Source organism: Lathamus discolor, chromosome 2, assembly GCF_037157495.1.
Source record: "Lathamus discolor isolate bLatDis1 chromosome 2, bLatDis1.hap1, whole genome shotgun sequence".
Classification (NCBI taxonomy): domain Eukaryota; kingdom Metazoa; phylum Chordata; class Aves; order Psittaciformes; family Psittacidae; genus Lathamus; species Lathamus discolor.
The window spans coordinates 52,471,329-52,498,567 of NC_088885.1; the positions used below are offsets into that span (position 1 = coordinate 52,471,329).

At 40.8% G+C, this 27,239-nt stretch overlaps 1 protein-coding gene across 1 annotated transcript in view; it reads right to left on the minus strand.

Moving 5' to 3' along the window:
- The window catches only part of DPP6 (dipeptidyl peptidase like 6), a 510,591-nt gene extending 484,370 nt beyond the window's left edge, over nucleotides 1-26,221 (minus strand). The window contains exon 1 of the mRNA XM_065666817.1: nucleotides 25,672-26,221. Coding sequence (XP_065522889.1) covers nucleotides 25,672-25,722 — 51 coding nt within the window. The 5' untranslated portion in view covers nucleotides 25,723-26,221. The remainder of the gene's footprint in view (nucleotides 1-25,671) is intronic.
- Between the last annotated feature and the right edge of the window lie 1,018 nt (nucleotides 26,222-27,239).

Below are 27,239 nucleotides of genomic sequence, written 5' to 3' on the forward strand. Positions count from 1 at the left end.
CAGCAGGAAGAAGGTTATGGCAGCCAGTGTTGAGTTGGGACATCTGAGAGCCTTACTTAGGTCTGTGTCCCATTGTACAAGATGCTCTACAAACCACTGACAAACTAGTAAACAACTGCCAATATGAACAAATACTCACTCGGACTCTTTGGGAACACTTAGCACTAGTCAAGCAATGGAATATCGCTGTACATCTGTATTTCATCTCCTCCCAGATGCAGATTACTGAAACTTGGCAGAAAAAAATCTTTTTAGGCTGTCGGTGCAGATTCATGAAGGGATCATACGACACAGTGGTCTACCATGTGCTCGTAAGATATGGCATTTTCTTTGCTTAGAAGCAAATTAACCATTTCTTAAATTTGAAAGACGATCATCTGGTTTTGTTTTTCTAAATACACACAACTAAAAAAAAACCAGCTTGCTGTAACAAAACCAGCTAGCTTGTTTTGACCAAACCTTCCACTTCACAGAGCTCTGACATTGCTTTCCTGTGAAATAATTTTCCTTTGCTGAAAAAGGATTTGGATCCTAGCATGGAAGCCAAATCGGTGCATCACAGTGATAAGACCTAACAGCAGTGAATAAGCCTCTACAGTGATCTCATAAACCTATCCTGTGGGCAAACTCTGCTCTACTTTCAGAAGTCTGTTGTAGCACTACTGAATGTAGGAATTTGGAAACAAACCACAAGACTGTGCCCTTATTTGCATATTAATCCCTACAATGCTTTTCCATGTCACAGCTATTTCACAGCTTGCAGATATTAGTGTCAACTCTGACTTCAGAAAGAAAGTTCAAGACCTTTGCTTAAGTGTGCACTGGACTTTTTCTAACATGCAAAGAATGGCAGTAGTTCTTTCCCCACATCTAACTTCTTTGGCAACACACTTTGAAGAAATGACAGAAAAATTGCACTAGTTGCAGATCTCCAACAAATGGCACCAAATTGTGTCATGAATAAATAAAACAAATCCAAAGCACCTTTCTCTGATCAATGCACAAATAATGCTGAAAGCTCAAAAGCACAAACAAAATCACATTTGTTATAACCTTCTGGTTACAGGTAAAAAGAAAGAATTGTTTGATGCATAACATACTGGAGGAGCCCAAACTCTTTGACTTTTCTTCACTGGAGAACTCTTCTTCTCTCAGACTAATTATGCAATAACTATGGGAGCAGTGACAGGGTGCTGTGCTTCCTTATCCTCTTTCTTTTAATTCTTATTTGCTCTAATAAACCAGGGTTGGCTACCTTGGGTGTCCTGGCCTCCCACTCACAGTAGCAGCTCCATAATCTTAGGTGAGGATGATGCTATGCCTTAATAACCTCAGAGGGCAGTATGCTTCTGTTTCCAAGTCCCAAGGGTCTCATTAGAGGATCTGCTAAATCAGGGTTGTATAGTCTGTCATTAACTGCAGAATTTAATTAGTCTAAGTTTGCACTGATTTGCATTTAAGAAAGATTGAAGCTTGCTGCGTTGTTGCTGTTATCATGCTGTGTTTATCTTTTCCTCTCTTTTCTAAGGACTTTTATTTCAGTACATGAAAGTCAGGGGAAAAAAACATTTCTGGAGCAAAGCCACTCCTGAAGATGCATAGTCATACTGGGGACTTAGACAAATACTTACTAGTAACAGAACAGACTTAGCAGCAATACTGGAATATACCTACCCTACATATCAGAACAGCCAACATTAGCACAGTATCATCAAAAGAAATTATGAGAAGGACAACACGATGGAGCTCTTGCATTGAGACTCTGAATACACCCATGGGACATTCATTTGCAAGCTGCGTATTTAAAAAATACAAAGTCAACGTACCCACAATGTCATTGAGAAAAAGCCCACTGACATCAACAAGAGCACTGATAAGCCTGACGATTTTAGTAATCACATCTGTGATGCTGAACTGCTGATCAAGCTTTTTCCTGTTTTTTTACCTACATCACCCTGAATGAAGACTTGATAAAAAACAGCCCAGATTGTTCTCTTACTGTTGGAGTTACAGTGGTCTTGCCTACAGTATTAATATCATTTATATTCTGACTACTGGCAAAAAGAAATTATTTCCTTCAGAGTTCTTGCAGTGTCACTGGAGAACAGGAACTCTGCTGCTGTAGCAGAATGCTTCATTTCCCATCTTGCAGGGTCTCTACCATGACAAGTTCCTACTTCAGTTCTTTGTACAACACCACAGATCTGAGAAGCCCTGAAAAGCTTTTTCTATTCTCATTCTAAACACAGCCAAACATAATCACTCAGTGGCAAAGGAAAAGACTGCAGCTGGTAAGGAAATTAAATTTACTCCAGATCTTCCAGTAATGCATTATAGGATAAATGATGGAGAGATAACAATCAAGACATGCATAAAAATGTTTCAGAGAGCACTTTAAAAGTTTAGGGCTTTATCTAGAAGAGCAAAAACCCATCTACTGGCCATGCCTTTTTTTTTTTTCTTGTGGATGAATTAATAAGACAATGCCTTAACAGAACAAATAAAAAGTTTATTCTCTAGTATTCATTTATCACACAGCTCTCTTGAATCCCAGTAAATGCTAGATCTTTTGCTAATTTCTCTTTTTTTTTTTTTTTGTGTAAAAATGGAAGATGTAATTCCAAAGATCAAGACTTCCAAGACAGCTCATCGATTTTCCTCCAGTGCAACCCACCGCTTACTAGGCCTTATTTCCCAAAACCACAGAGATCCTTCATTAAGGATCTTTAAAATGTCTTCTTGAACACTACAAAAACAAAAGCTTCCTACAAAAAATCACCCCTATAATTCTTGCTTTCACACCATTTGGATTAAAAAATTGTATATTAGAAAAGTACTGTAATTAGAACATAAAAAATGCATATTAGAACATAAAAAGAATCATGCCTCACTTTTTTATTTTTACCTGATGAAAAGCATATTCAAAGAATTTCTCAACTTCGGTTGAGCAATTAAAAAGCTCAATCGAAAATGCAGAAAATCCAAATTACTTCACTGCTTTTCTAGCCAAATTCGTACTCAAAAACATTTTGATGTTTTCTATTAACTGAATATTAGATTTACTGGAAAAATTGACAGAAATTCTAATGTATGAATGATTTGTGGAAATTTTTTCACCCTCTCTAAAATTGCTTTCAAGCACATGGAATGCATTGCTAAACACTATACAGAAATGGTCCTGTTTAGCCTATTAGATTTCAACTTACATCAGATAAAAATGAATTTGTGAAGTATTTATACACACAAAGAAGCATAACATTAACTGCACTGTGGAGATGTTATCACTTACAGCCACTGAGTGCCTCAACTGCAAATTAGAGGACAATTAATTTAAAATAGTCCTGTACTAAACCATAGACTAGTTAAAGGAAAAAGCTCTAATAGTTCCCATGATAGAATCTTCTTTATAAGAAGGACACAGATGTTACATCAATTTACTTAACAATGAAGTATTGGAGCAGGTTGTAGGTAGGGTTTACCTTACACAATACAAGGGCTTAAGTAAGATTTAGAGGCACATCTCACCAATCAGCCCAAATTTGTCTCAGCCCCACCCTGAGTTCCTGTCTTACCTCTATCTCTACTGCCTTGATTCCTGCCTCTTGGCATGCATAACTGAAGTCAGCTCCTCTTTCACAGGGTTACAAGCAATCAAAAATTATGTGGTGCATGCTTTGAACACAAGCAGGTGTGTCAAAGCCACAATCCCTGATGCTGGAAAAGGGGGAGGATGGGTCTAGCGTGGCTCCAAACACTCGCTGCATCACCACTGTGTAAGACCTGTGCTTCGTGGCCTGCAAATGCTCACCCACGTGAGCATCTCTGTACATGACACTCTCCAGTGTGTTCCAAGAACGAAACACAGACGCAAGTTGCTTGTGTACTCAAGCATTTACAGATTCAACACCTTGGCTTTTGCCTCAGCCTCAGATGAGGAAAATTATGTCTGGTCAGAGCCAAACTCTTTCAACTGCATATTCAACTTTTCACTAAGCAAATTGCTTCTTACGGAAGAATTTTTTTTATGTATATTGCATTTCTCTTTTCTAAAATTTTCTTTATATGCTTGCGTAGAAACTCTCTGCAAGTTTGCAATTACAATCAAGAGAACTTTTTACTTGGAAAGAATTTTATCCCTTTCTAGCTCTTAGGAAAATGCACTTGGTTTTGTGATTTTTCTTTTCTCCTCATTTACTGAGATACCAAAGTTTATTTTAGGTTATTAATTTTAGGCTATTTAAAGTTTTTCAGCATATTCAAATATATTCGCAACTTAGTCTACACACTTGTAAAAAAGCATGCATGTATCAGTAGTGAATAATAGATATATATTAAAAACCAAAACCTTCCTTCTTGAAGCATACTTCAGGTTCCCTAAAGCCCCACTGAAGATCACACATATCTTGGGTAACTGTGCGCTTTGCAGCTGCTTTGTAGTATTTGGCAGGGTTGTTAGGGCCACAAACAAGAAGTTTTCTGTGCTATTTCAATGACACTTGAGGAGAAACAGTGATATCAGAAATTTTCAACTGCCTACATAAACTCATACAGTTATTCATTTAGTTGTTTTTAACCTTTAAATATGTTCTTTTTAATTTCAAAATGTTATTTTTAGTTTTAAAACTCAAAGGAGGATTCGTGGTGGAGGAATTCTAAAGAATGGCAAAAATATGTGAATTTCATAGCAATTATAAGGTACTGCATGATTTCCCATAGCCTTCCCCAGTGATTCCTTCTGTATCATTATTTCCCCAGGAAATATTAATCTGCGACTGCAATAAAGTATATCAACACTTTTGCATTACTTCATGACAATGTTGCTATTAACGTTTTGCACCTCCTAATGATAAAGACAGACTTCCTGTAATAAAAGCTACACATATAAAAATGTAACTAAATTAAAACTGCTGGAAAACACACCACTCTTTTCCCAAGAAACTAAAAAATTATTTTAAAATAGCCTTAATAAATTACAAGCAACTTTAATTAAAAAAGGGGTTATAGCCCAATGCTCCCACTGCCAGTAATAAAGCTTTAATCAGTAAGCTAGCTCCTGCAAACAAGTCCGTGTACATCCAGAACTCAAGTTTGCAGAATTACTCTATCATCCAGACTGATATTAATTCTGAAGAAAAATCAGGACCTCTGAATTATTAAGGAAGACTGTCATTGAAGTTTTCATTGAACATCCGTATCCTGAAGCCATATAAATGTCACAAAAAGCCACGACACTTTGGCTCTGATTCAGCAGAATTCTTAAACACTCAATCAAACCACATCTGTATTTAAAGCCAAGCAAGTGCATGGTGTTACCTCCTGAACCAGGCCTCACATTCCAACTTCGCATTATGAATTTGTCATTATCATGTTTCTAAGCAGAACCTAGGGTCATAAATTCCACAGGAAAATGCTTATATACCTCCACAGAACCTGCTTTGTCTATATAGAGTGAAAAGTACTATAAATTAAATGAGGATGCGAATTTATAGTCTATTTGCTGTTCCACGTCAATTCCCCAGGTGAACCCATGGTGCCCTTGCTCATTGTAACTTTAAACACTTCCAAAGTATACGGTTTAACAGCAAACAGAGGTTTTCTTGATAAGGACTAAAGATCTGTTTACACTGAGATTCTTGGGAAGATACATGCAAATTTACTTTGTAGATAAGTGAGTTATGCCACGTTAAATATCTGAGAGGATAGTCCCATATGGAATTAAAATGGCTTTAATTTAATTTATCTTAATCCACTTCATGAATAAAATAAATAAAATTAAATGAAGGCTACTTTAATTGTGAATGAGAGTTGAGTGTGGCTTAAATATACAATTTGCAACTATTTAGTTAATTCAGATGAACATTGCTGAGGACCCCCAAGTAGATGAGCTCTGACAGCGGCCATACAGAAATAAGAAGGGGCAGGTGGTCTTGTATAAATGTTCCCCCTCATCTCCAACACGCTGATATGGGAGAATAGCAGTGCTGAGTTTTCAGAGTGGCTCTGATATGGCTAATTGTGGCCATATTTTAAGAAGATGCCATTCTTGTGGTACCTCTGGAGCAAATCTCTTTACTGTTCTTTACACACAGGATTCTGTGTTCAGTTTTGGTCCCTGCTATACAAAAATGATGTGGACAGGCTGGAAAGGGTCCACAGAAGAGCCACAAAGATGATCAAAGGACTGGAATGCCTGCTGTGTAAGGAAAGGCTGAGAGAACCGGGTTTATTCAGCCTTGAGAAAAGAAGGCTCAAGGGAGACCTTATCACCACATTCCAGTATTTCTAGGATGGGTGCAAAGAAGATGGAGACTCCCTTTTCACAAGGAATCACATGGAAAAGATGAGGAGTCATGGGTACATGTTACTTCCAGGGGGATTCCTACTGGACACAAGAGGAAAATTTTTCACAGTGTGAACAATCAGCCACTTGAATCATCTCGCCACAGAAGTGGTGGAATAACCAGTGCTGGGTGCTTTTAAGATTCGGCTGTATGGAGGGAGGGGACATCTAGTCTAGGTCATACTTTGCCAAGAAAGGTTGGACCAGATTATCCTTGAGGTTCCTTCCAACCTGGTATTCTAAGGCATGCATTCTTCCACTGTGCTAAGCAGAATACTCAGCCCTCGCGCCCACTCCGGCCCACTGGCGCGGCAGCTTTCAGCACCACGGACAGCCGCCCTTCCACCCACAGCCTCACCAGCTGCTCCCTCTTTCATGATTTTTAGCTTTGCAAAGCGCCCGTCCAAAGAAGTGCCCTTGAATGGAGATACAGAAGGCAAAGTAACGAAATACTGGTTATTCTGAAAGTGCAGTGTTCAGGCTGGGCTTTTCCAGGCCATTTGGAGGATTATTCTATTTCCTGAGAACCAGGAATTCAAATCTCATCAAGGCTTCCGGAAAAAAACCTAAATAAGCAGCGATTTTTACCCTTTAAAAAGAATGCTCATAACATCATTCAAAACTCACTTAAGTAACTAGTTGATTCTGTGCTTACAAATGACGAGGCCCAAGGGGAAGAGCAGTTGAAATACAGACTTGGTTTTCTTCCTCACTTGTGTTACTAAAGCTTGCTGAGGAATTCTGGCAACATTCTGACTGGATCTGGAAGTACCTTCCTGGTGTGCCCAGCTGTGAGTTAAATCTACTTGGAATTAGGTAGCTCTGCTTTAATTTCTAAAGGCATTGTGTGGGCATGCATGGGGAATACAAACACCACCTCTCAATAAAAAACAGTGAGCAAACCTGCTTTTGTACAGGAGCAGAGTGCTGACATCTTGATGTATGTGTTGAGCTAGACTTAAAATGGAAAAGAAGAGCAGCAAAATAGCACACAGAACCCATGCTTTTCTGTAGTGTCTGTCATCCAAGGATCTCCAAACGCTTTAAAAGTTGCTCTTACAGGAAGCAGTACAATAGTCCCATGTGACAGGCATGCACTAAGCTGCCCACTTTACAAATAGGTAAATACAGATACAACAAAGTCCATTAGAGTTTGCTGAAATAGAGATTTTTTTTTTTTTTTTTTTTTTTTTTGCATCACAGCAGACTCATCAGGGCAAATCTCTGGCACAAATATGTTAAAAAGGAGCAGCATACCTTATTCTTCAAGACAGGATCATACTGCATTATCAACAAGCTGCATACTGAACTGGGGGACCACATTCACTCTGTGTTGCTCCATAATACCCTCGTCTCAAAGGCAGCCAAGACAGATACCCCTTCCATGCTTGTCTGACAGGCAAGCAGTGAGCTTTTATAGATGTGAAAAGGAAAATGGACTTAGTGAAGTCAGCTCACTGTTGCATTCTATGTATGAATACATAGAAAATGAAGACGAAGACATGCTAAGAAGAAAAAGAAATTTAATACAAAACCCTAAATTACTTTCTGCTCCCTTTGCTGCTTTATAAAATGGGGACCCAATATTCAATTTGTTCAGGTTTGCAAGTCTATAACAGTAGCACTTACAGCAGCTGTTTTGGCACCAGTATTAACACTTCACCTTTACACAGATTTGAAAGACCAATACAGTATGATTTTCCACTAGAGACAGTAATTAAACAAACAACAACAGCAAAAAAAACAGAAACCACCACCCACCCAAATCCTTAAATGAAGTAATTCTTTGATATAATCTGCCCAATGACTGCTTGAAGTTTAATTGCTTTAACTTTTAGCAATGAGTAATAGCCACCTATACAACAATCTGATTAGAGAGCATAGATTCCATTTGTTATAATTAAAAATCTTGTTCAATGTCTTTTGCTTCATTGGTCATTTAGTTAGAAAATGCAGAGTAATTTATGGAAGTGATAATTAGGGTCATTTATAGGATCACTCCTTCCTACTCACAGCACCACAAGTCTCTGCTGTGCAGAGCTAGGGCAGTCCACGTAGAAAGGAAACAAAAGCATCCTTTGCAACAAAAACATCCTTTAGTCTATTTGGGTCAGTTTGCTGATAGCCATGAATTTTTGTTATTACAAAAAAAGAAGACTGTAGGTAATGGAAAGAATAAAATGTCCATATGCACTGCAGCTTTGAGATGAAGCATTGGTTTTGCTTTTAAAAAGACACATCACTTCATTCTCAATAGCAGCTGGCACCCAAACTCTGTGACAGCTTTTGTGTACAGAAATATGCAGCTACCTCACCAGCAGCTAAATTCTGTGCTTTGGATTCAGTATTTATCAATTACATTAAAAAAAAAAAAAAAAACCCAAACATATAGAAGTGTTCCTTGCCACACTGCTGAGTGGAAAAAGTAGTAGGAGAAAGGAACACTGCAGTGCAACACAGAAATTCTCCCCTGGTGGAATTCAAAGACTGTCCACCTCTCCTGTACATCACACCAAAACAGACAGAAATACACCATAACACTGGAAAGGTACAGAGAGGTGAACCATGAGGAGAGCATGACTATCATCCCACAGTACACCTACAATCACAGAAAAGCCCTGAAGAAAGGAGAGGGTGGAAGCTACATCTTCTGTGGTGGGGATAAAATCAACCAAGTTAGGACTGCAGTTAAAAACTTTGTTACTGATGCTTTCACAGATTCATTGTAGACAATGATCCAGAAGCATGCTGTCCGTGCAGGGAATAACAACACTGCAAGAACTAAAACACTATTTAAAAAGTAATCCTTTGCAAATCGGCTCCAAATAACTCACTTAGAGGTGTTTTATAAAAACCTACTTTATGAAAATATAGCAAACCACCAGGCCAGCTTTTGCGCATAACTCTTTTCTGAGTCAGCTGGCACCATTCTTGTAGATAGCTGCCAGCAACCAACCTTGGACACTAGGATCTCTCACCACAAACTCACACCCCTGAGAATACAGCCCATATTCTACCAGCCACACAAACCTGCTATGGAATAAGGAATATCTTAAGTGACAGCACTTCTCTCTGAGCTATTTGTCTAAAGCCAACACAACATGCCAGGAAATTTAGCAAAGCAAACAGGGATGAAATAAACTGTACCTAGAACAAATGAACAGAGGTGGGACTGTGATCAAGAGCAAGTTTAAATGCAGTTCAGGTGCAACAGCAGCTCTGGTGTATCTATACAAGCAGGTCTGGGATGATATTAGACTAGTCATGGGAATGTGGTGCTCAGAGCAGCTGCCTGACCCAGATTCACTGTCAGTGGCTGACTACTTTAAAACAGGATGAAGAGTGTCTTTATGTGCTGTGGTTTCATCCTGGGCACCATTTCCTTCTTTGTGCTCCTTTTGAAAGACATAACTGCATATGATATGCATGGACAACCAAGACTTAAATGGGTGGCACTGAAACAAGAGTGAATACCCAGTGTGAGACGTGGATGCCATATTCAGCCAGGCATGTCTGAAAGTTTTGTCCATTTGGAGATCTTAAGAGCGGTCATGCAATCCACGGTGTATATCAAGGAGTTCAGGGATGCCTTCTATACTTACCAGTGCACTCTCAGTAATGAGTGACTTTGAAAGTACATTTTTACAGGAATATTCATGGCTGCAAAGGAGCTATTGCATTCTTCTCATAAAAGCTGTAATGACTCCTCTGGAATAATCTCAGATCCAATGGGACATCAAGACAAAGGAAGCTACACACGCCTATTACAGATCTCAAACAGCAGATGTTTGTCTATCTGATGAACACAGAGAAATAAGATGCTCCTCAGTATGTCTCCATCCTTTAGACAGTTTAGACCCAGTTCTGCTCACTTATCTATATAAACAACATGAACAGAGTCAATTCATGATTGAAATACCACGCTGGATATTATAGAAGCTGTGCATGGCATTGTGGTCTTGCATAAGCAAAGGATGAATTAAGCACTGACTAATAGCTTGTGTCTAAATATGCTTTCCTCAGTCAGTTCAATTTACAAAGCATTTTTAATGGTATTGATTGTAGATGGATGGGAAAATTATGTGCTAAAAGGCAAAACCAAGGTGAGGAAAGGAAATTAAATCTCCACATAGCAGAAAAATTATTTCAGTATTTGTTTTTCTTTGCAAGCAAGATGAAAACAAGGACTGTTGAAACTTCCCAGTAAACAAATTTTCAGTTCCCATCAATAAAAATGTCTCATTTTATTAAAAGCAAAATAATTAATTTTCCACATATTATTTGTATAACATAAAAGAAAACTACCACCAAGGATTATATTTCAAAGTTTTTTTTCCAAACGTCAGACTTTAACAGAGTACTTTAATTCCTCTTTTTTTAAGCAAAGCATTATCAAAACCATTATATCCTTACATGAGGTTAATGGCATGAACACAGAAAGAAATATTTGATCTGAACATTTTATACTGGATTCCACTGTCAGTCTGGATTTTCTCATTGACTGGAATATTATCAATTTATTAACACACAGGATACTGCCTGATTCAGTAAAAAAAAAAAAAATAAATTGCTGTGCATCATCTGTGACAAATATTGCTTAGATTCATAATGCAACCGTGATTCAGACACAAATACGGACATGAATAGAAGACATTATTCTCACTTTTCTTTGTAATTTAGAATAAACCTGTTCCACAAGTATAGCTCAACTGCTATTGTACAGATTTACATGTTCCTACCATCTCTCACTAAACACCGTATCTTCAATAGATTAATGACATTAGTATCACTTACTATAATGCTAATTATAGACAAGTACATGAACTTAGCATAGTAAGACACAGTTTATGTACTAAACAAATACAGGTGGATAGTATGGGAGCTTAAAATACCAGAGTCAAAACACACCAGGAAAGATAATGGAAGAAATTATTATCCCTATTTATAAATGGGGAACAGAGATAAAGACAAGTGAGAAACTCCACACAGAGTGCAGCTACTGCAGGAGGAGGTAGTAGAGCTGCCCTGCACTGACACAGCTATCCTGTGCATGGCAGCAGTGTGAGATATGTCTAAGGTCACACAGGATATAAGTATCATATTCCCTCTAAATTCAAATTTGTTGCATGCCAATCCAAGTATATTCACTGCAGGACAGTGTTTCTCCTCAGAAACTATATGAAATGTCAAAACCTGCATGAGGGAGATAAGCTGAGGATACCACAATGGTCACTGCTCGGCATGGGTTCCTGTAAGCATTACACTTATTGGCATTTTAATATGGGTTTTGGTTTAAATTTTATTTCTATGACTAGTTCAGATGCAATGCCCACTGGTTAAATATCACACACCCTCAATCATGTGCAAAGGCCCTAAGTTTTCCATTTTAACAAATCATAGTTGTTTTAAATGACCTGAAGCCTCCAGTAGCCATGAAACCTTTAAAGCCATTTGACTCCATGCAGCTCCAGCAGGCAAATGAAGTGGCAACAGTGAAATCTTACCACACTTTAATCAAAATGGACATGAAGGGCAACATATACTATAAGAAGAAAACCTTGTAGACTATGGGACTCATGCGACACATTCATATAAAAGATTTACTATCTAGATTAACATGCTGAATTTTGATCAGACATTTTGCATTTCATTACCATAGGCTAGTCCTTCCTCTCATTTACAGTCAAATATCTAGACTTGCTTTTCTCCCTATGGCAGGACACATTTGCATTAACAGCTTCTTAAGTTGTTCTATATCATAGCAATGTGGCATAGGGTTTTCAGTCAGATTGCATGACACATACTTACACTCTGACTTAGCATACATAGGACTGCATCAGCATTCTTTTGTTTCTTACCCCAGTCTGTCTTTGTTATAGCTGAGAACTGTTAGCGCTTTTCTTCTCATCATAAAGTTGTTTCTCTACAGAATCATCAGTATCATTTTTGCCTCTCCTCACATCTTCAGCAGACATTTCTGCTGCTTGCAAACAAAATGTATAACAAACAATTCCACCACCATAGCACTTTTGCTAACATCAATTTGCTCTGCCTCACACTCTCCCATCCTCTTATGGACAGATGCATGCTCTCTGTCATTTTACTGATGCCGCAGAATCTTGAATGGACCTTCCTGCTGATGGTGCTTTGTCTCACCTTGTATCACAAAGCAGCTCCCTGCATCTTATCTTCACCCTTGCTGATTTTATTCTCATGACTTACAGCATTTACAACTAGCTTTTTAAAACTAATGCTCTACTTACCCACAGAAAGGATACAACTTGGTTAATCTCCCTTTAGAAGGACTTCTAAGAATGGAAAAGTAGTAAAGCTGATATGTGAGTCAATTAATAAAGAACAGGAATATAATTAATGTTTGCCTATACATGTTTCTGGAAAATAGGTCTTGTCAAACAAACCTGATTTCATTTCTTGATGAAATTACAGATTTAATTGATAAAGGTAATGGTGCAGGTGTACTAGACTTAGACACTTGTAAACACACATGCCTTCATTATTTGAACTCATTCCATCAGTGGACTCTGACAGCTCACAGCCTCCTGCTGCCATCTTTTCCAGTCACATCTTTCACTGGCACGATTGCCATAAAATGGTTGGGAAGGTCAGGACATGTGACTTTCCCCCATTCTCATCTCATGTGTGACCTCCCGTAACATACAGACCCTTGCTGCTAGCATACAATGAATGAAAGAAATCAATTCCTGAGTATGAGTGAAATTATTGCAACAAGCCTCAGTGCAAGACATTATAGAAGAAGATAGCATTTATTTACAAAATCTGAATATGCTGGTTTTATCCACTCACACTCACTCTCTCAGAGTTCAGTCATCACACTGTCACATGCACCAAGACACATGTGTTCAAGTGGTCTGGCTGACATGAGCTGCATGTGCTACAGTGGACAATGAATACCAGCTACTATGTTCTTGCATCAACACTTGTTTTTTCTTGACTGATGATGACAAGCTAGTTTTTGGCAGGTCTTTTATACCTTTTATGAGCCAGCAGTTGAGAACGGGTGGTACTTTGCTTCAGAATCTTGCCTACTTAGGCATTCTTAAGTATTAACAAGGTCGCAGCTCTTTACCTGGCTTTGCTTGCATGGAGTATGCCTGAAAAAATACACAGCTATCTTGCTATAGTGTCTCTCCTTGTTGGCCTAAAAGGAGAAGGAAGTGTGCAAGTGTGCATGATGTGCTAGTTTCTTGTAGCCTTTTACTGTCCTTAGAGAGCAAGGACTTCTGCTGGAGATGCCTGTACTGTGACGTTTATCAGAGCCCAGGCCTCCTGGGCTTGACAGCTCAGCACATTTTTCAGTTTTACTGCTGCAAACAATGCTCTTTATTATCAGTACATGACATTCTTTTCACACGTATTTTGTTATTTTTTTCAGTGTTTACAGAAACACATTTGCATCTGTATTTCATTCATACCAATCTTAGTTTTTCTGTTAAAAGTCTCTACATGTTTAGTTACATGAGAGAAAAAGCAGCTTACTATGAGAATCTCCAACAGAAGAAAGCACAAGATACTGAATATAACAGAGTAGATGTGCCGGTGGGACACATTTACAAGGCACAACAGAAATAACTGAATTCACTTCTTAGACAGTAAATGTGTTTACTGGGATCAGCCTGTGTGTGATCCAATAGATTCTATTAGCCTCAAGCACAATTTCTCCTGTGTACACCAATGAGAAAGACACTATGCTATGATTACTTTAGATGGCCGGGAACTAGACCCTGTATCCTCCAATTCAACACTTCCTATGAGCTGCAAGTTCTTGATATGCCTGTGCACGAATTCACAAGCTGCAGCATTCTTCCACATATAGATTCTACCTGGAGACTGCACGTGTCCTAAATTAGTATTTAGCTCACTCTTTACTTCACTCCAGGAACCAGGACAAGAGCGCCTGTGCTTCTTACACAGCAATTTTACCTCTAAGCTGCTTTGCAAGCAATGCTGCTAGCTCCCTGCAAAAGGCACATTTCACAAAAACAGTCCCCTTCAGGGCCTGCCCCAAAGATGGTGCACACTTACACCTCTCCTCTTTCTGCAACTCTCCTCCAGCTTTGTCTCAGTGAGACTTGCACTCCGAGCCTCAGTGTGCAACACGAAAATGTTTGACCATCACAGAACAAAAGCATCATTCAAGACACACAAGTCTGTGGGGCCAGATGGGATCCACCCACAGATACAGAGCAAGGTGGCAGAAGTGCGCACCAAGCCAACTTTTAATAATTTCTCAGCAGTCTCCTGGCTAACCAGGTTGGTCCCAGTTGACTGGAAGTTAGCAAACATGATGCCCATCTACAAGAAAGGATGGAAAGAGGTTCCACGGAACTATAGGCCTGTCAGCCTGACCTTGGTGCTGGGGGAGGGTCCAAAAGGGCTGTCAAACATTGGAACAGACTGCCAGGGAAAGGGTTGAGTCACCATCCCTGGTGGTATTTAACAGACATGTAGATGTGGCACCCGGGAACATGGTTTAGTGGTGGACTTGGCAGTACTAGGTGAACAGTTGGACTCGATGATTTTAGAAGTATTTTCCAACCTAAACAATTCTATAACTGAATGCTGCCCTTTGATCTGAAAAAAACCTTACATGTTAATTACTTTAATTCCAGTAACAATAAGGCCACTTGGGGATCAGGGTGGTTCCTGCCAAGCGACGTTCAACATGGACTCATCAGTCACATCCAGAAAGTACCTGAGCAGTGTAGTCACAAGCTAGTTCACAGCAATTACTCATGCAGCTGGAGCTCTCTTCAGTACACAAAGATTAGCAAGCAGGCAATGGATGTTAGCAACCATCAATAACTATCAATTTAGGATAGATTCAAACTTGGACTGAAGATAGAAAGATTCCCCATACCCAAATGCAAATTACCAAAAGCCTTCCGGTCTTTTCATTGTTCTGCTTCTCTTTAGTTGTATCTATTCAGAATATGTCTTCTTTAATACAGCAGGAAGCAGAGAGCTGAGGGCAGACCTACAGCCATTTGTCACCCTTCTGTGGATTAGCCCACTTTGTCTCAATGTTTTCTGTGATGTCAATGTTAATATGCAATGCTCCACAAGGACAGAACTCCTGAAAAACTTAAGAGGTTAGGTTAAAAAAAAAATAAACCCAAACAAAACCAACAAACTGAACATGAAAATTAAGTACTAGGGAACTCTCTAGAAGCCAGAGATTCAAGTGTAGAACTGTATAAACAGGCTAAAAAGAACCTTCAGAGCCAAGCCAGCCTCTCCTTGAAAATACTGGAAAGCTAAATTCTGTGCCACTGAATACAGCTAAAATGATCATACTCCTCATCATCTATTTAATCTCTCCCTAAAAGCATGTGTTTTTTTCCTCTCATTTTAACCCATTAAAACACCTGAATGACTAATACTATTTTCACTGCTACGGTTTTGCACCTTGGCAAGCTGCTTTCAGGCATACTGTGGGGTCATTTTCCTTTCTTCCTTTGGTAAATAATATCCCCCTTATTTCTACAATGGCACTCCATCTCATTTCACTTGCTTTAGTGAATAGGTGGATAGACCACCTTTGACTTCATGTAATTTTGCCTTTTCTTGCAAGACTTTGGAGCATCAAACTCTTTTTTTTTTCTTTTCCTGTACTGAGTTAGAATCCTTTTGATTCTCTCTCTTTTTTTTTTTTCCATCTGATTTTATTGTAGATACAGGCATGATGGACTCTGACTAATATTGCAAAGAAACCTATAAGGACATTGTATTTTATGAAAAATAAGTGCAATTTACACTTACAGCCAGCTTCAAATCTTAAACACTCCAAATCACAGTCAGGTGAGGTTTACGGACAAATACATGCATAATTCATGAAAGCACAGCCATTATTGCTAGCTTTATAGAATAAATAGTCCTTGGGAGACACTGTGCATTTGAAGGATGCACCACATTCACGCTAGCAATATGGAGCCAAGTTGATATTTATGGCATACTCACAATCTATTCAATTCTGTTTCCATTTGAACACACTGGTGAAATACAGTGCAATATTCTGTTTCAGTTACCAGCAAAAGATACACAACGTCAAGCAGAGCTCCTGATAGCTGGAGAGCACAGAAGAGCTGATAACTGCACAGGGTTCACTAGAGATCTTGTTATGCCAATCTAATTAACCTGGAAAATGCTCAGCTAGCACCATGCTCTGGGCTTGCACAGATGGAAAACAGGCTGTTCAACTACTGTGTGTGCAAGGCAGACTTCTCGTAACTCCCAGGTCAGCAGAAACATTTAAGCATATGCTTACCATTAATGTTAAACAGGTGCTTAAGTAAGCTGCTGAACAGGGAACATAACAAGAAGCATGCCTCTGGAGTATATGATTTTTGCTTTAACTGTTATTACATAGAGGTTTTATTGATTGATTGCCCTTAGATATTACCTCCAGCTGCCTTTCCTTACCAAGACCTCAGTGCTATTAAAATCTGAATAAGAAAATGGTGACAGACATTCTCTTTTTAGAAAAACAAGGTATATCTGTAAATCCCAAAACACTGGAACAAAAAAGGAGATAAGTAAATGTTATTTTCAAAATTTCTGGAATATTTTCTAGATTGATTCCTACAAGAATGTCCAAATCCAACTGAAATTTTCCTTAACAAAGTTTCTAACAAATCATAAATTTAAATATACATGGTTAATGCAAATGAAATAAAATGCACATAGAATAACAAAATCAACATGGAATATAACATGAACTGCTGTTCCCTGAGAAAAACTCTCAAATGGTGAGATCAGGAAGGGTTCAATCATACTGATATGAACCACAATTAATTTCTAGATTACTGCTGTACAGTATTTCACATATCCTTCATGTGGACCATAGATCCGGTTTTTAATAGAGTCAATAAACTCAGAGCTCATGAATAGTAATACTCTTGCATTACAATCATTCGCTTTACAAACTAGATCTTCATAAAAGGTTCTTTCAGTCCCCTCACAGCCGGATGAGAAGGCATTAATATGAGCATATTTTTCACATCCTGATAATTAGGCACAAGAAAAGAGCAATGCAAGCTTATTTCTAGGTTACTTTGGTTATATCATACAATGCAGAAGAACTACTCAGTATTTACAGAAAATATGACAAGCTATCATTTCTTTTCTTTCTCCCTGCTTTTAATAACTTCAGACCCAAATGATAAACAAATAAAACCATTTCATTTCCAGCATGTCTTCCAGTTTATCATCACTGAAAACAATCATAAGCTAAAATGCTGGCATGCAGCACGCTCTGTGAAACATTTGATGGAGTGGCTGATGGTGTTCTCTGTGGGGGACAACTTATAAAATGAGATGAAGTCAAAACTCCAGAGTACTTTTCTTAACCTGCAGCATCCTCTGGGATAAGCACCTCACTCTGCTTTTCTTCTGCTTGCTTTCTTACCCTGCCCTTCACTTTTCTTTTTCCTGTCAACTCCAGCATACTTTACTGTTTGCTGTCTTTTAAAAAAATACTGGGAATCCTTAGGGACACAGAACATTGTGGGGTTTTCTGCCAGACTCAAGTCTGAAGGTACTTGAGCCTCACAGAAACTTCTTACTCATTGCAGCAGGAGTAGTAAATCCATTAAGTTCAGCAAAAGTTTTGCTTGAGTAAGTGCTGAATAATGACTACAGAAAGAGGCCATCTGATGTGTGACTGGAATTCGTGCCAAGTCTAACTGTCTCTGCACATGCCTGAGTTGACAAAATCTTCTAGGCAGCATTCCCTGTCAAATGGAGGAGAAGGATTTTTCACAGCATTGACCACCCTGCTTAGCATCCAGTGCCTCACTGGGCATGCAACATTCATCACTGCAGCTAACCCCACTGCCTCAAATGGTCAGTTTCCTCATAAATTCTTTGACTGGACATTTGGGCACAACTCAGTGTAACTTCTAAAGTTATTATTCTGTAGTAATTAGGGATTAGATGGTGGAAATACCTCATAGCTGGCAATAACATCAGTAACCATTGAGTTACACCATGAAAGAGGCTTTATCACCAAAAAAAAAAAAATAATAAAAATCCTGTATTGGTTGATAGACATGCACTGAGTTTGCAATTCTCCTGTGCCTTGTAAGTGAACAAATTGGGAACTACCTATTTACAATCGAGGATTGAACTCAGATTCAGATACACATACAATAATTCCGCTCCCTGGTCAAAATACCACAGGTGATTCCACTGCTCCTGTTCCCACCCTTTACTTCTTCAGTGATGAAAAGGGTATCACTGGACTTACAGATCCCACAAGAAAAACTTTGTGCTAGGAAACCACCTGCAAGACACACAGTTCTTCCCAGTGCACAGCATAAGCACAACACGGGTGCTCCAGGGATTCCCGGGACCTTACCGATACCACCACAGATGCAGAAAGCCAGTTTTTACGGAAGCAGTACTTTAACATGACGTTGATAAACCACCTCAAGAGCAACCAGGACACCACAAATGAAAACTTTGCTTGCTTCAACGTCCTCAAAAGGGTAGAAAACCTATAGCATCTAAAGGTGAATGCATGCTACAGCTGGGACACGGTTTATCGCGAGCATTTGGGCTCTAATGTTTTAGATTTATTCTGCAAATTTGATTTATTTTTAATATTTTATTCTCAACTGCAGCCTTTACAAAGCAACTGAACACTAAGGGAACTTGCTAAGTGTGATGCTCCATTGGGAAGAAATGGCAAGCTTCCTAAGTGACATGCTTAGTGGATTACACAAGATTTACAGTACATAAAACAATTTAATAAATGGGCTTTGCTTGTTAATCTCACGTGAGTCAGTGTTCAGTACAATGCTATACAGACAACACACATCCAAACACGCAGACCTAGAGAAATAAATGCATGTATTGTAGTTGTGATGGCATTAAACCATTTAGATTAAGTAATTTCAAAGACAAAAGTACATTATAATGTTCTACGACAGCTCTGTATACATGTAAACCATGGACCAAGCAATTTCTGCAGGAAGATGCCATCTGGCTGGGATGGAAACCATCTCCTAATACAGAAGGAAGAACCAGCCTTCTGCACAAACATGCTAGGACCTGGAAAGATTAAAGCTCCAAATATGCAGCTCATGAACACCCACATCCCACTACAGATGTGATTCACAGACCCTAGATAGACATACAGAACAGTACTTGTCTCACATAATGGCAGAGGCCTAATTAGGCGCTTTAGTGTCATCTGAAATGCTCTGGAATATCTACAGCTATGTTTAAGCAACAGACTCAAGACTCGGCTATCTGCAGGGTGGATGTTTGTAGTTAAGCTAGTACTCCATATATCCTTAAGTCAATTGAGAGAAATTGGCATTTAAGAGTGCAAGTCCTCTGGCCCAAGTTACACATCTACATGAAGATGGGATGAATCATGCTCCAGATTCCACTGCCTAAATTATAAAGGGAGCCCAGGATGACTAATTTAGATGTAGATGCCTACATTGAAGAAGCCAATGTTCAGTCACTAGAATCCTATTGCCATCTTGTTCTAATGAAGACTTCAAGAGTCAGAAAAACTACTACACTCCCACAGAGGCTGCTTCAGTAGCTCATCACCTTCACTGTAGAAAATGGACACTTTATCTTCTACTCCAAACTCCTCTGACTCAAACTTCCAGCTTTGAATCTTGCTCCGCCTTTGTCAGTTACAATAAAGAGCCTGTTGCCACTAAAGGTTTTGTACCAGCCAGAGGTGCTCTTCAGCATGATTCTCTATTGCATCCTCCTTTACACAGTCAGTTAGACCAACACTAAGCAAGTGCAAAACTCTGACAAGAAATGCAACCTCTGAGATACACAGGAGTGACACTTGGTCAAGAGAACATGCTGTGAAGTATCTTCTGGCAGCTGAAAGACTCATTCCACACTGCAGAGAGGAAAACTGTCCCCATCAAATACAGCTTCAGGCCATCAACATCTCCAAAACTTACATTTAAGGTATTTATCTTAAGAAAGAAGTAGCAAATCCAATTATCATTAATGAACAAAAGTAACACCTCAATTATGGATGACTGCAATTCTGCCTTCCTGATTGCACAGACAGCTCTGTGGCTCTTTTTCTTCTCAGGGCTCTAGTGAGTGACAGCTGAGTGGGTGCGTAAAATCATAACAGTCCCTTCAATTTCTCCTCTCTTACTGTTTGGAAAAGCAGTGAAGAGATTCATAAAGAGAGAGGAGGGCATAGACCATCCTGTGAACAGTCAAGACTCAGAGTGGGGAGGGAGAAATGAACACAAAAGTGTTCTTTTTTCCTTGCAAGCAAGAGGAACTAGAGAAGCTGCTGAGTGATATTGGAGAGAGATGCAGGTATGAGGAGCACCATCAGATTCAAGATTTTGAACCTTTCTGGTTGTGAGAATTAAAGTTAGACCACAAGCTCATTTTCATATTGCTAAATAGTGAGCTAGCAATGTGAACTACTGCACATGACTCACATACTTACCGAGACAGCCTGGCCCAATGTATTTTTCATGGGACCTGCAACTTCAGTGGTTCCCTTACAATCCCAATACACCATAGACAGGCTCTGCATTTCTATCCTCTAAGTAAGGATGTATTTAAAGGGACATTCTACATTAACTAGACAACATTGGGATTCTATTAGCTATTTCCTTGTGGAGTAACCTGACATCCCACCTCACACATGCAAAGACTCATTATTTCCATTAACTAGCAACATGGCATTGAAACAGGCCCAGCAGACCTTACAGCCTTTCCACTAGGCCACAATGCAGCAATGCCAGTACCTCCTATGGATTGCACCCCCTACTGCATATATTCTCCTAAGTGGAACGTTTGTTCCCCTTTATGCCTGACACAGAAAGGATACCAGACCGTTACAGTCCTCAAAATACAACTTGCCTCTCACTAAACCAACTTGCCTCTCACTAAACAGCAACAGACACAAAGATTTTCTGCTGCAATTCTTGGTGTAGTTTGGCTATTAAATTTCTGCCTGTCTTTAAACTTCATTTGGAGTCATAATAGCTTACCTGGGAACTGGCACCATAGCTCCCTGCTTTCACTTCTGGAGGTCCCTGTGTTTCAGCCAAGGTAGCAGACAGATAACGAACAGCACACAAAATTTGGCTTCTAAATCAAGTGGAATCTGAGACAGAGGGAAGGATAAAGTAGCAAGGAGTCTACACTGGATCAGAAACTCCACCACTTACTTCAGGGTGTGAGTTTCAAGAAAAATTAATCTCTGCAGAGCTACTTTATATCATGGTAAGACAGCTCCATTCTTGGCTGAGAAGCATCACACCATGTTGTCACTGCAAGCAATAAACCTGCAGGTAAAATAAGGGAAAATCACAGTGGAACATTAATATAATTTATTTGTGGTTTTAATGTGAATTTACTGTTCATGAGAGGAAGCGGGAATACAAAATGGGCAGGAACAAAGCTGGGCTTTCTGTCTGGCTGCACCAGTGTATCTCCGGAAGGAGCAAAGCACTCCAATGATCAAAGAGCAGCTTAGTCTTCATGCCATTTGTACTCTTGAGGTCTCATAAGACCTCAGATGTGCCAGCGAGCTCTTTACGGAATAACACTGGCAATTGGACTTCTTTTTCTTTGTTTTCATACATACATCCAAACTGCAGCTATAAGAGTTGGGATTTAAATGGTCAAACTAAACATCTAAATCTACAGACTCTTCTAAAAGTCCTCTCAATGAACCGGAACTGCCTCTTTTGCCCTGTTCAGAGATTATTCATCAGAGTAAAGCAGGAAAGTGACATATTAATCACAGTTTCTCTTGGTAGTTTCCAAACATTAGAGCAGCTGCCGAGTAGACTGAAATTCAGAGTGAGTTTCACAGCAACATCCTTCTAACAGAGGCAGCTACCTATAGCAGAGTGTTCACTCCTTTCACCAACAACTAAATGTGCCAGAATAACTGCATGCTCATACACAGCACATTAAATTTTGCCTTCAAGACCTCATGCACTCTTACCGACAACTAAATGCGCCAGAATAACAGCATGCTCACACACAGCACATTAAATTTTGCCTTCAAGACCTCATGCACTCTCACTAAATCTATTGTTTCCCCTCACCTGATTGTCTACATCCAAAGATAGCAAATAACTCCTTTTTATCTTTGTTGCAGTAATACCTCTACCAAACTGGGTTCTTACAATTTGCATGGGTGTACACAAGAGAAAAATCTGGCACTACTCTAAAGGTCCTCTTCCAACAGCTCTTTCTGATGTATTTGCTTACAGACCCATTAAAAAAATAAAAGAAAGAAAAAAAGTTCATGTACATGGTAGATCAGTCCCTGCTAAGACACAGGCAAGAGTAGACTAAAACAAGTGTAGTTAATATTGTCCTTGACCTGACAACTAAATGTGTAAGGGAAAAGACAAAAAATATTTTAATGAAATAAATTATATAGCTATACTAAAGTTAGGATCAAATGTAAATGCATTAAATTTATCTCAAAAAGTGATAAACATTGATCTCCACACCCTACTGTTGTATATTAACTTGAAAAAGGCTGGGGAAAACTCACGGTTTATGTCAGCTCTTACTAGAAGAAACCACTGTGTATTAATCACTCCCTACAGCATTTATGTAAAATTAAGAGAAATCCCATTGTAAGAGCTTCATCTACCTCTGCAAGTTACGTTTACCCAACTCAAATGATGAATGGGAAACAAAGCAGTAAAATAAAAATAGGCACCTTTCCAGGTAAATGTTGCTGTTTCAAAAAAGCCAAAACAAAGCCCTGGTGAAATACTGTCAGAGGGAGAAAAACATTTATCTCAGTATCACAAGAAAGGCTCCAGTTCTCCTGGTCTAATTAGGTAATAAAGAAATCACTGGTGTAGTGATTCCATGACCTATCACTGCACTTAAAAGGGTGCACTGTGTGGCCAAGGACCAGCATGCCACTATTATCACTTGTTGTCACATCATTTTAAGAATGAAATAGCTCAATTTAAGAAAGATTTTTAAAGAGAAGAAAAATCAATACATAGTTAGAAGCTTGTCAGGATTCTAACCAACAGCAAAACTGCCAGAAAACAAATAAACAAATAAAAACTGTAATGGACTCTGAATTTTCAATGACTTTTCAAATTCTGTTGGGCAATTAATGCAACGCACACTGCACTGCACCTCCTGGGACTCCACACATCCCAGCCCTGCATTCCCAACAGCTGCCGGATATTGAGAGAGGGCACTGGCAGCATGAGGTTTTGACATGATTCATTCAGGATTCCAATTTTAATTGCAACAAGTGGCAAGTAAAAAATACATATTTTTTTTTTAAACAATAGGTTAGGAAAAGGGCAAAGAACTAGTCTTAACTTGCTAGCATGTCCATTGAAAACATACCTAAGATTTCAGGATTAGGTCCACTATTATCTTGAAGAAACATAAAATCTGGCCAAGTATCTCAAAGCTTAAACATTCACCTGAATTTAATTCTTGCTTAAATAAACTGCAGATTCAGTTACAACCACAGACCAGATTAACACTGAAACCATCTGTGTCTGTTTTAGGTGGCCCATAAAAACACAGACCTTAATGAAAGAAATCATCTGTGCCAATGTAACAGTTTCTTGAAATTGTCTTGAAATTTCATTGACAGTGTTGCAATAATCAGTTCTTCAAAGGAAAACCATGCATTCAGGTCCAGGCAGCCTGCCCTGAGTGATGCTGAGAAATAACTGTGACTTAGCAGCCTAAGTGGATGGATCCTGCTCCCATTTGAATCAGAGGCAAAAACTATTCTCTGGCAGAAGGTTTTGAGTAGTTGTGGACAGCCCTTGCTACATAGATCTGTGTGCAGATCGATCACTCCAGCCTTTGCTCATCTTGCAGAGGTGGGGGATATGTGGATCCATTTTGCCACTCTGAAGCCAAAAATCCCAGCAGAAGCTCCAGCCCTCTGCTGAGTGGCAGTGGGGGAATCCCTGCCCGCTCATTCTTCCCTGACTTAAGAGACCAGCAAGGAAAACGTGCGAGAGGTTTTTATTAATTCTGTGACATTGTGCATGTAAATTAGGTTAATCCTGCACTTTAATCGAACTATGTCATCTCAGGTGGTTAATTATTTTTTCTTATTGATAGAGAACATCCTAATCAAAGACTATAATGGCCTCTAGGATCAGTAGCTTAAGCAAATAATAATTTGAATTTCCCCATGGTAAAAAAGTTCCATCACCAGATATTTCCCAGGCATTTAAAAGGCATAATGAAAGGAGCACAACGCAATCAGACGGGTTGTGCAATCCTGGAAAAATGTTTGCAGAAGTTCCCATTCAGTTCCCTTAGCTGAATTCACAGGTCACATAGCACTGCACCTTCCTCTTAACAGCTACTGCCAGAAAAAGCGTATTACTGGAGTTGAAAAAGGAAGCATTTCCTTAAGAAGCCAGCAAAGCATTTTTACTATGAAACTTAATTAAAGGATGGAGAATACTTTGGCTGCTCCTTGAACACGTCAAGACAAGGCATGGGAGAAACGTACACCACCTCTGCATTAAATATTAGCATTTCACAAGGGAGGTAAAATACACGTTGGAGTGCTCTGCTTCAGAAGAGGGAGGGGACAGGAGACCAACAGGTACCCTTTACAAGCTTCGGGTTATTTGAAATAAGTTGCTTTGAAACCAAAGGGCCCTGAAGCCATAGCGTTTCCGTCCCTCCCTCCCAGCCAGCTTCCCCGGGCCGCGGGCAGTCCCCGGCCGCCGGAGCCGCGTCCCCCCTCCAACCCCGGCGGCCCGGCTGCCCCCGGCGGGCCAAGCCAACAGGCAAAACACACAAACATATCTCCATCAGCACAAGATGGCAACCAGCACTTCTTCCGGGAGAGCATTTTTATCTTCTTTTTCATATTTTTCTTTTTTCCTTAAGGGAGGGGGGAAGGTGATTTACAAACCATCCCGAGTACGGTTTTTAAAATAATGGCATCAAGACAAATGCTTCCACTAGTAACGCCGGAGGAAAGGCAGGGCAGCCCCCACACCCCCCAGCTCACACACACCCCACCGTGGCCATCAACTTGCCGAAGTTGGCCGTGCCGGAGAAGCGCGGCCCGGCGCCCCCCGCCCTGCCCGTGCCCCGGCTCCGGTCGGGAAGTGGGGTACGCCCCGCAGCCGCCTCATCACCGGAGACCCCCGCCGGGAGCGGGGGCAGCCGCTAGGCAAAGCTGCCCCCACGCCCGGCTCAGCCCCAGCCACTGAGGCTCCGCGCGAAAGGGTCCGGCAGCACCGCGTCGAGAGCCCCGCCACTTACAGTCACCGGAGGCGCCCGCAGCAGCCGCTTACCATCATGTTTCCTTGCATTTTAGCCGTTTGAAACATTGCCTTTTCCTTCATTTTCGCCGTGTGTGTGCCTGCGTGTGCTGCTCTCCCAAGAGTTACTTAATCCAGCGGCTGGATCACTTTAGTGAAGAACTGGCGTGCAGTTGCGGTGCCTCTTTTTGGTGTGAAGTGGAGGGGACTGAGAGCAGCAGAAGGGGAGGGAGCCTGCTTTCTCTTTTTTTTTTCTCCCTTCCCCACCCTTTCAGTATATATTTTTCTTTTTGCACCAAAATAACCAATTTTAAAAGGGCAGTAAAAACGAAGCCGCCGCTTCCAGAGGGATGGGATGTAGGAGCAAGTGGGGGCAGTCGCCTCCGTTACCACCCAAGCTCGGCTACTGCCCTGTGGGAGCCTACGGGGCGGGAGGTATCCGCGCACACGCCCCCCGGCCCGGCCATGCCTGGCTGCCGCCCCGGGCCCGGGCGGTACCCCCGAGCCAAGGCCACCGCGGGAGACTGGGTGCAGGAGAGGCGGGGGGAAGAAGGAGGGACAATAAATGAAAAGAGGGAGCTGTCTGTGCCCGGCTCGCTGCTCTCCCGGGGGGGTGCACACGCTTTTTACAAACGGGAACCGGGGAGGGTAGTGGGGAGAGGAGCCGCCTTTCTCGGCATTAACTGTTCACCAGCTAGAGCCGGCGCGGCCCCGCCAAGCCACAGCTGATGCAGAGAGGGTGGGGAATAGACATAACGTGCCGCGGGTAAGCGGGGGAACGCACGCCTCGTTTCCGTAGCTGTGTCCCGGTCCCCCGCCTGCAGACCTCTCCTGCCACCCGTACCGCTGCCCCCCGCCAGCAGGATGCTGCGGGCGCTGTTGGAGGGAGGGGGCGTTTCCGGAGATCTGCCCCAATACCAAGATTTGGGATCCGGGATGAGCCCCTCTGCACACCGCAGAACAAGCAGGCGGTGCCGAAGCTCGTTGCCCCCACCCTCGGGTAAATGCAAAGACACAGCCGCGTCGGGCTGCGGCTAAACCCGGCCGTGGCCTTAGCGCCTTTCCAGCAACGTCCGCACTTCCCCACTGAGGTTTTCCACCGCTGTGAGCTGTAGTCCCTCAGCTGAGCTGCCCCACAGGTGGCTGGAGCAGCTGCTGGAAGATGGTCCTTTCCCGCTGCCCTTGGGAGGACGTGGCCGCTCCTCGGCTTTGTGCAAAGGTTTACACCTCAGCCTGCACGCATGAGAAAAAAATCCTTGCAGAGTTGTCTCTTTTGTCTCTTCTTGATGCACCAGAAGTAACCACAGCCATCTCCAGGATAACTAGGTGCTCATCAATTTCATTTGGCATGAGCAGGGCTGCTTCAGATGATGCCCACTCAAAAGGAGAGAAACTCTGAGAAGTGATTTAATAGCTGAGAAGAAAAAGCAGAAACTCTTGTCCTCCAAGGTTTAACCAAGCCAGCAGCTAGAGCAAAAGCTCTCTCTGTTGTTTGTTTGGGTTTGATTATTTATTTTGTTTTTGGTGGAGGAACTGCAATCCTTTTCTTCCATATGTAGCATCTTGAACACTGGTCCTTCACAGCTTGCAGCATCTTAATT